This window comes from Tarenaya hassleriana, unplaced genomic scaffold (genome assembly GCF_000463585.1).
Source record: "Tarenaya hassleriana unplaced genomic scaffold, ASM46358v1 Cleome2, whole genome shotgun sequence".
Lineage (NCBI taxonomy): Eukaryota > Viridiplantae > Streptophyta > Magnoliopsida > Brassicales > Cleomaceae > Tarenaya > Tarenaya hassleriana.
Genome location: NW_010965372.1, coordinates 572,073 through 581,358, shown reverse-complemented (window position 1 = coordinate 581,358; position 9,286 = coordinate 572,073). Strand labels below are relative to the sequence as shown.

The 9,286-nt window shown below is 32.7% G+C and overlaps 1 protein-coding gene across 2 annotated transcripts; it reads right to left on the bottom strand.

Annotated features, from left to right (window-relative positions):
- Positions 1–1,156: 1,156 nt before the first annotated feature.
- Positions 1,157–3,928, bottom strand: LOC104811414 (ferredoxin--NADP reductase, leaf isozyme, chloroplastic). 2 transcript variants are annotated; one of them, XM_010538096.2, is made up of 9 exons: positions 3,741–3,928; positions 2,909–3,146; positions 2,677–2,810; positions 2,507–2,585; positions 2,260–2,351; positions 2,048–2,125; positions 1,881–1,943; positions 1,553–1,787; positions 1,157–1,422 (listed from the first exon to the last, which is right to left on the bottom strand). In XM_010538096.2, the coding sequence occupies exons 1-9, from the start codon at positions 3,852–3,854 to the stop codon at positions 1,355–1,357; spliced, it is 1,101 nt and encodes a 366-aa protein (XP_010536398.1). In that variant the 5' UTR covers positions 3,855–3,928; the 3' UTR covers positions 1,157–1,354. The 2 variants fall into 2 exon arrangements, with proteins under 2 accessions (XP_010536398.1, XP_010536399.1); XM_010538097.1 differs by lacking the exon at positions 3,741–3,928 and adding an exon at positions 3,584–3,647 and having other exon boundaries at positions 1,205–1,422.
- Between the last annotated feature and the right edge of the window lie 5,358 nt (positions 3,929–9,286).

Below are 9,286 nucleotides of genomic sequence, written 5' to 3'. Positions count from 1 at the left end.
ACTTTCATATATTTATATATTATATATATATATATATATATATATATATATATATTGGTAAACACATCACGGTATTTCGAATTTTTTAAAATCGGAGTTTTAATGGAATGTGAAAGGCATTCAAAGGAAATCTTGCCTGCAAACAACTACCAAAGATTCCAGATTTAATTTATACAAATTTTGTTTGGCCAACTAAATGGTGCAATTTTATATTAAGAATATGTTACACACGAGGGTACGTGGAAAAAAATTATGAATTCTTTAACAATTTTATCTACTTAAGTTATAAGATAATATGTGAAATTTTATAAATAAAAATATAGTATTTTTTCTCAACATTATAGTAGAAGTGTCGAAAATATCTGGATTCGGATTTAAGTTTTTCGGCAAAAAAAAATTGGATTTTCAAGTCGGGTTTAATTCGGATTTTGGTCTGATCCAAGCGAAATTGAATGGATAGGTCCGCCCGACCGATCCGAGTCCAAATTTATAGGATCGATCTTCGGGTTTGATTATATAGACTCAAAAAAAAAAAATCATACCTCAAATGTATAGAAATCGATCTTCATCTCATTTCCTATGTATTTTACATGTTTTCGTATGAAACTCAAACCCATACAAGAAAATGAGAATCAAATTTCGTCAACTAATTCATCAGATTTGTTGTTAAGCCCTAATTTTTTTTGGTTAAAATTTTAAACCCTAAATTACCGAATTCGAATGTCCTTACATTATAATTAAACTATTTCAATATGAAATAAAACTTATTTTAAAACTTATTTTTAAGGAACGCCTTAGGAACTTAATATCTGGCGTCGCATATATTTCAATGGACAAGCTTTTGAATAGCGGATGTAAACTTAGTCCTAATTTTTTGAATTAATATTATTTTGATTTATATATAATTAATAAAATCGATTTAATCTACTCTATGTTTTCAATGTATTATTATTTCCATCAATAATAATTTTTTTCAAGGACCACTATAGTTTATAATAGATATAGGGTAAACAAATTTCTATTCTGACATAGATATACAGTACAAATAAATATCTATAAGATATCCAAATAATATTATGCACACGAAATTCTAATATTTTAGTACATACCCTTCAATAATAATATATGTTAATATAAGTTTGATATCATCAAGAACTATGAATTTCTAATGTTTTCCGTGTTCTAAGTCCTTAGACACTTGCAATAAACACGAAAATTAATATCTAGAAAAAAATAAAATCAAAATAAATTACAAAAAGGGTTGTAATACGAAAATTAAACGTACGTTTTTTCACCATATACAAGTTACCGTTACCATACTATATAACTTTTGCCAATGGTGTGTGTGCGCGCATCAGTAGACTTCAACGTTCCATTGCTCTGCTTTCTTCATTTGCTTCTTGTACTCAATCCAATCAATCCCTAACCAAAAATCGCCCGGAAAAATCGATAATTTATCGGATTTCAACTATACAACGAGATCGTATTATACGATATCGCATCACATTCGTTCTGTAATTCAGTAAAGACGAAGGGAAATGCGAGAATTTACCGTCTCTGGCAGCTAAGCTAACCATAATGTCATCAATGCCTTTCTCCATGCCCTTGAGTCCACACATGTAGATATAAGTGTTGTCCTTCTTCAGCAGTTCCCATAGCTCGTCTGCATATTCCGCCATCCGGGTCTGGATGTACATTTTCTCGCCTTTCTCGTTTGTTTGTTCTCTGCTTATTGCGTAGTCGACCCTAAAATTCTCGGGGGCCTTTGCCTTCATCTTGTCAAACTCCTGTTTCAATCACAAAGGCTCGGACTTTAGAAAGAGACGAGAGGGCATAGTAGAATCCGGGGATTGGAAAATCATAAAGTCGAGAGCTTTTGCCTCTTGGTAGAGTAAGGAGCTAGTGGTGGGCACACCCAAGAACAGCCAAGCCAAGCCATTGAACTGCATTACCATTCATACACGAAATATATCCAAGATGATGCAATGCGTTTTAGATTTTGGTAGAGTAAACACGTACGAATTCAAGATCATTTTTCAGAATTCACCTCGTAATCACTGTGTTTCTCAAAGAACATCTTCCACAAGAAAGAACGGAAAGGAGCAATCCCCGTCCCGGTCGCGAGCTGCGTCCAAGGAAACGAGTTATGATGAGCAATGGTGTTAAACACAAGAAAAAAACCCGTAGAGAAATAAGGATTATCGTGAAGTATATACTATTGAGCTTAAAACTAAAAGCTGAAATAAACTTATCAGAGACCATAATAACGGTGGCATTTGGATCCTTAGGCATAAGCATTTCTTTCCCAAGAGGTCCGGTGATCTTAACGTCAGCTCCAGGCTTCAAGTCACCTGAAAGGAGAATTTACGAGTAGAGTAGCTGGAGAAAATGAAGCGAAGCCTGAGACTTTATGCAGTCAACAAGCTAATTGATCACTTAATCACTTAATCTCCTCAAGTTAATGCGAAAAATCTCCGACCCAAATGAGAAATTAGTGTATTCTTACACAAGAAGTTCGAGCAAACTCCTTTAACGATCTCGCCTTGCTCGTTGGTGTAAACAAGCCTTTTCACACACAAAGAGACCTGCAGTGACTCGTTCAGTTTATTCCGCCAAACGACATCATCATTTCGGAAAATCGAGAAAAAACCCATCATCGAGAAACTTGTCCCTTACGCTTTTGGAATCGCCGAGATCTCCTATAGCACTGCTGGCTATGGAGTACAGTCTGACCTTGTGAGGCTTTCCATTCTTGTCGATACCATCCGGGATGACACCAATGGATTGCCCTTCTCTGTATGGTATTTCTCCTATTACAAAACATGTATCGAAGCATATCATCAATGAAAGAGATGAATTTCAGAACTAAAAAGTCAAAGGCTTTGTGATGAGAGGAGATTCAAGCCACCTTCTGTGGTGAAAACCATGTGCCATGTCTCTCCAGGTGCATCATCTGCAGTGATTTTGGTGTTGAGAAGGCATTTGCCAGTGTAAGGTTCCTTTGGCCTGTACTTGTTAACCACAACACCTTCCTCGTTCTTCTTGGAAACCTTCTCTGCTTTCGCAGGAGCTTCTGCTGCCACTTGAGCCCTAATGGAAACTAATCTTTTGCCTGTAGAGGCATTGCTTCTGTTGTAGCAAGCACCCTGTAGAAACAATATCAAGAACCCATCACCCAAAAAGTTTCTATAATCTTCTTTTTTTTCCCTTTTGATCTTTACGATTTTCACCACATCGATCTTCCAAAGTTAGCCACATTCAAGCTTTGCCGAAAATTTCCAAGAAAATTACACAGATTGTGTAGGAGTCGATCATCTAAACCAGTTATCAGCGAAAGAACAATGAATGATAAGGAAACATCGACCAATTTCTACTCTTCATCATTCTCAACGATTCCACATAGAACCAAGTAGGCGACTTGCCCAAGTTTCGAACTTTAAGAAGTGTCCTAAGAACAAATACCAGATTATGAGCAAAACCCAGAAGCCGATTGGTTCTAAATCCAATAACCCATTACTGGAAGAGAGAAAAATTGTTGCCTAAACTTGATTTTTTTTTTTGGGCATGAAGAAAACAACAATACCTTGCCAAATCTGATTATCTCAGGGGCGATCGAGAAGCTTGTGGCGGGGGGAGAGGAAGGGGGGGGAGTTCTAAATCCAATAACCCATTACTGGAAGAGAGAAAAATTGTTGCCTAAACTTGATTTTTTTTTTTGGGCATGAAGAAAACAACAATACCTTGCCAAATCTGATTATCTCAGGGGCGATCGAGAAGCTTGTGGCGGGAAGAGAAGAGGAGTTGGAAGATGTGAGAGAAACAGAAGAGTAGAGAGTAGCCGCCATTGATGACATCAGAAGAAAATGCAAAGGGGCAGGGGAAGAATCTGCGGAGGTTATAAGAGGGATGGAAGAGAGAGATAAGAAGAAGAGTGAAGGACATGGTGTTTGGGTGGACAAGGTTGAAGAAGAAAGTATCCTGTGGAAGTTAGTGGTGATTATGGTTTCTCGAATTTGGCCTTCTAGATTTTCATGAAGATGACTCTATTTTTTTTTTCAATTATAAAGTTAATTCACCTCACACCTAGTTGATTCCAAAACTAAACCAAAACATTTGCCACCACCGGTTTATTGAATTCAAGATGTCCGGTTTAGTTTGGTTCGGTACTTCAACTCATGATCCCGATTGGACCGGTTTTTCTTGCTCCCTGGACCTTACAGCTTGGAATAGTCAATTTAGTTAAGATTTAGTCGATCTGTTTCATTTTATTGTCGGTTCGAATTGTAGTTTTTTTTCCCGATTACACAGAAAACAATATTGGGATACAACAAAAGGCCAATCAAGGTTGAAACGGTATTATATCAAAAATACCCTCCATTTACTATTTTGATTTCAAAACATACCATTTTTCAACTGTGATCATGTGATCCATATGATCCGAAATATAATCTTGGTCACATTGGTGATAATATTAAATTTTTAATATTTTTATCAAATAATTAATGAGATATATAAGGTATGAATATAATGAATAAATATGATCATCATAAATTTAACGTTATGATAAATTGACCAATATTATATTTCGGTCATAGAGACACAATTGAAGAAGGGTATGTCTTGAAGTCAAAATAGCAAAATGGAGGGTATTTTTGATAATGTACCGATTGAAATGTTGGTATTTTTCATAAATTATATATTTTTAACAAAAAATAAAAATATAAGCGTGTTTTAATTTATGGAAAAAATGGCCTAGACTTTATTATCAGCTTTGGTTTCACAGGTTAATTCGTTTGGGAGTTAAAAACGAAATGAAAATTGAATTCATTAAAAGCTTCGACGTTTCTTTTAGTGGTAAAACAAGAGAGAATAAATTTCACGTTATCTATGGATACAGTAATCGGAATTTGAACATATTAGGTTGGAATCGAGCGCATATTCAAAATTTCAAATTTCCGGCTACGCTGTTGTCACCCGCAAACAGAATGTTTCCGGTTTTCGATTGAAAAACCAATCGGTAGAAAAATAACCGTCTGCAACCGCAACAAAACTCATAATTTTCGCCCGCAAACGCAAACGCTCGTCTTGACCGATTCATGACGTTTGATTAAAATGACAAAAATACCCTTTGCCTCTATAGATTGCATTCACTCTCTACCTTTGCCTCTTCTGATAACTCGATCCTTCGTTGTATTTTTCTGAAAATATATGATTAATTATTATTGTGTGTGTGTCTATGCAGCGATTGGTCTCAAATCCAGATTGTTGAAAAATGAAATTGATTCATGAAAATCTTCTGATGAGAAATTTCAATATTTTTAATCTCAATTTCGGTACAAGTTGTAAATAAAATAGATGAATTAAAAAGTGTTAAATAAATAAAAAAAATTATTTAAAAACATGCAGTATTCTCTTCTTTTAACCCATTGTTTTCCCGTCTCTTCTTGGTATCCAGCAGCAAGGTTCACTGCATTGCGTAGATATGATATGATACGATATAATATAATATTGTCACTTAATCAATGTGCCATGCATGACATTGACAATGTAACAACACTTTTATTGGGTTTTTTGTTTTTTGTTTTTCTAATGCGAACGTTAGAAACTTAAGAATGGAGTTTGGGCCATGAGCGTGACATATAAACCCTAGCAGTTGCAACTTCAATTTCTCCATCCAAAGGTTCCAAAATCGAATTGGACATTGACAGTTTATATTCGAAAAGTTAATAAGATTATTTACAAAATTCTTAAGGTTTATCCATAATCCCAAATCAAACCCCATAATACATATAAAAGATTTATAACCTAAACAACTAGATAATCAGAAATTAACTCAAACAAAGCCGAAACCAAATCCAAATAAAATATGAAGAACGAATAAAAATCATTTTTTGTTCAAATAAAAAATTCAAAATCGAAAATAATGGAACCAAACTTAAACCGAAACCCGATTTGATCTGCAAGGAGGAATTACAGAAGGTCATGAAGAGGGTAAATAAAAAAAAAAATTGAGGAAGAAAATATCATCAGAGAACATTGGATTCGATGCATCACATGATTTGTCTCAGACGACCGTCGTGAGAATAATTGATCCAATCTCATCATTTGATTCCAACTTATCAACCAACCATATCATCTTATTAAAAAAAAAAGGACAAGTGACGGAAACTGGTGTTTAAAAAAAAAACTCAGAAAAAAAAAAAAAGAGAGGAGACGAATTACCAGAGAGATGCATCTACGACAAGGACGAACGGAAGCCTTTTAACAGTGACGAGTTAAAAGAGGAGTATTAGGGTTTTGGTTGGGAGACAAAACGACGTCGTTTTAGTTAATGGGCCTCATAATATTGGCTTTAGGCCCAGCCCATAAAAAACGAACTGAATCAAAACAAATAAAAAATTATAAAAAAAAACGATATTTTTTTTACAAAATTTTTTTTTATTAGAAAAGTTAAATCCGAACCGAAACGAAACGAAACGAAATTTATAAAAAAAATTAAATGGTTATAACTTTTTTATAATTGAAATCGAAATCGAAATAGTCACCCTCGCGTCACATATTTCATATTTTGAAAAACTGAAAATATCCAAAACTGTGACATCTGCGCTATTTTTTAAATATTAATCCAAAGAGACAAATTGCTAACATGTTCTTGGTCTTACACTTTAATTTAATAATTTCAAATATACATATTTAAAAACCATATATGAACAAAAATAACGTGCTTCCCTTCCATTATGCTCCTTTCTATATTAACTTTATTATATAAAATTATAAAATATACGTTGGGTAATCTTTGGAAATTAATGAGATTTGATTTATTGTTACCTCATATATATGTGGACTAAATCTTAGATCTTTTTAACATGGAGCTACATGTGCTATGTAGGTTCTTGCAATTATTTTACATAAATTATTTACACACACACACACACACACACAAGTGCTTCTCTCTCTATATGTGGTATGGTTCTCGTGTGTGTAAATCTTTATGTAAATTCACTCCAATGCATAGAGATAACCGTAATTGTGTAAAATTACTACAAAATATGTTATTTTTCAGTGAAAATAAATAAATTTAAAAAATATATATAATTTAAACACGATACTCATTTCTATATTAAATTTTTTATACCATCTTAATGTACCCTGATTTATAACCTAAACAACTAGATAATCAGAAATTAACTCAAACAAAGCCGAAACCAAATCCAAATAAAATATGAAGAACGAATAAAAATCATTTTTTGTTCAAATAAAAAATTCAAAATCGAAAATAATGGAACCAAACTTAAACCGAAACCCGATTTGATCTGCAAGGAGGAATTACAGAAGGTCATGAAGAGGGTAAATAAAAAAAAAAATTGAGGAAGAAAATATCATCAGAGAACATTGGATTCGATGCATCACATGATTTGTCTCAGACGACCGTCGTGAGAATAATTGATCCAATCTCATCATTTGATTCCAACTTATCAACCAACCATATCATCTTATTAAAAAAAAAAGGACAAGTGACGGAAACTGGTGTTTAAAAAAAAAACTCAGAAAAAAAAAAAAAGAGAGGAGACGAATTACCAGAGAGATGCATCTACGACAAGGACGAACGGAAGCCTTTTAACAGTGACGAGTTAAAAGAGGAGTATTAGGGTTTTGGTTGGGAGACAAAACGACGTCGTTTTAGTTAATGGGCCTCATAATATTGGCTTTAGGCCCAGCCCATAAAAAACGAACTGAATCAAAACAAATAAAAAATTATAAAAAAAAACGATATTTTTTTTACAAAATTTTTTTTTATTAGAAAAGTTAAATCCGAACCGAAACGAAACGAAACGAAATTTATAAAAAAAATTAAATGGTTATAACTTTTTTATAATTGAAATCGAAATCGAAATAGTCACCCTCGCGTCACATATTTCATATTTTGAAAAACTGAAAATATCCAAAACTGTGACATCTGCGCTATTTTTTAAATATTAATCCAAAGAGACAAATTGCTAACATGTTCTTGGTCTTACACTTTAATTTAATAATTTCAAATATACATATTTAAAAACCATATATGAACAAAAATAACGTGCTTCCCTTCCATTATGCTCCTTTCTATATTAACTTTATTATATAAAATTATAAAATATACGTTGGGTAATCTTTGGAAATTAATGAGATTTGATTTATTGTTACCTCATATATATGTGGACTAAATCTTAGATCTTTTTAACATGGAGCTACATGTGCTATGTAGGTTCTTGCAATTATTTTACATAAATTATTTACACACACACACACACACACACAAGTGCTTCTCTCTCTATATGTGGTATGGTTCTCGTGTGTGTAAATCTTTATGTAAATTCACTCCAATGCATAGAGATAACCGTAATTGTGTAAAATTACTACAAAATATGTTATTTTTCAGTGAAAATAAATAAATTTAAAAAATATATATAATTTAAACACGATACTCATTTCTATATTAAATTTTTTATACCATCTTAATGTACCCTTTTTTTTTTTTGATTTTCCATCTTAATGTACCTTGTTTTGGCAAGATGTGTACATCGTGTGGTGATCGTTTCTCCAATCTCCAAATTTATGTAATAATGAACGAATACCAAATCAGAAATTTAAATAAAAATATCATTAAAACCTATGAATTAAAAAGACGAAGTATTGTGAAAAACAAAATTATCACTGCGAATATTTGTTTGATCCCTAGAGAAAAAAATCCCACACATTTTCAGAAATATTAACCCATTAGAAGAGACGATTGGCTTTGTACTATTATTTAGCTATAATTAAACTTGAATAATTCAATCGGGTGAAATAAAACTACAAAGTGTTATTTAGCTAAGTTCGAAACTCAAATTTGGATAAAAAAATATACATTTCGAATCAAATAATTGATTCTAAATCCTAAAATTAGACTAGATCCTGTTCTAAAATGCTCGAATTACTAAAAGAAATTATTTAGCCACATATACCATGGAAATAGAGTAATATTTTATACAAAATTTAAAAGTGTCGTATTCATAATTATCATAATTATACAGAACATCTCGTTTTCTGTCCAAAAAAATTTAATTACATCTATAATATGAATGAAATAAAAATAAATAAATAAAAAGGGAGAGCGTAGGGTATACTGAATCACAGGGAATAAAATCTCAGAGTAGAGAGAGAGAGAGCGGTAATAGCTGGCAGACCTATCTTCCCCCGCTGTCAACTTGTCACTACACGACCCCTCAAAAAAAAAAAAAAAAAAAAAAAAAAACAGTACCACCCT

Excerpts from the sequence above, each read along its gene's own strand:
- LOC104811414 (XM_010538096.2), bottom strand. The coding sequence starts at position 3,854 with ATGTCATCAATGGCGGCTACTCTCTACTCTTCTGTTTCTCTCACATCT. Across the intron at positions 1,944-2,047 it reads AGAAACACAGTGATTACGAG|TTCAATGGCTTGGCTTGGCT; the intron begins GTGAATTCTGAA and ends ATGGTAATGCAG. Across the intron at positions 1,423-1,552 it reads TAGCTTAGCTGCCAGAGACG|GGATTGATTGGATTGAGTAC; the intron begins GTAAATTCTCGC and ends ATTTTTGGTTAG.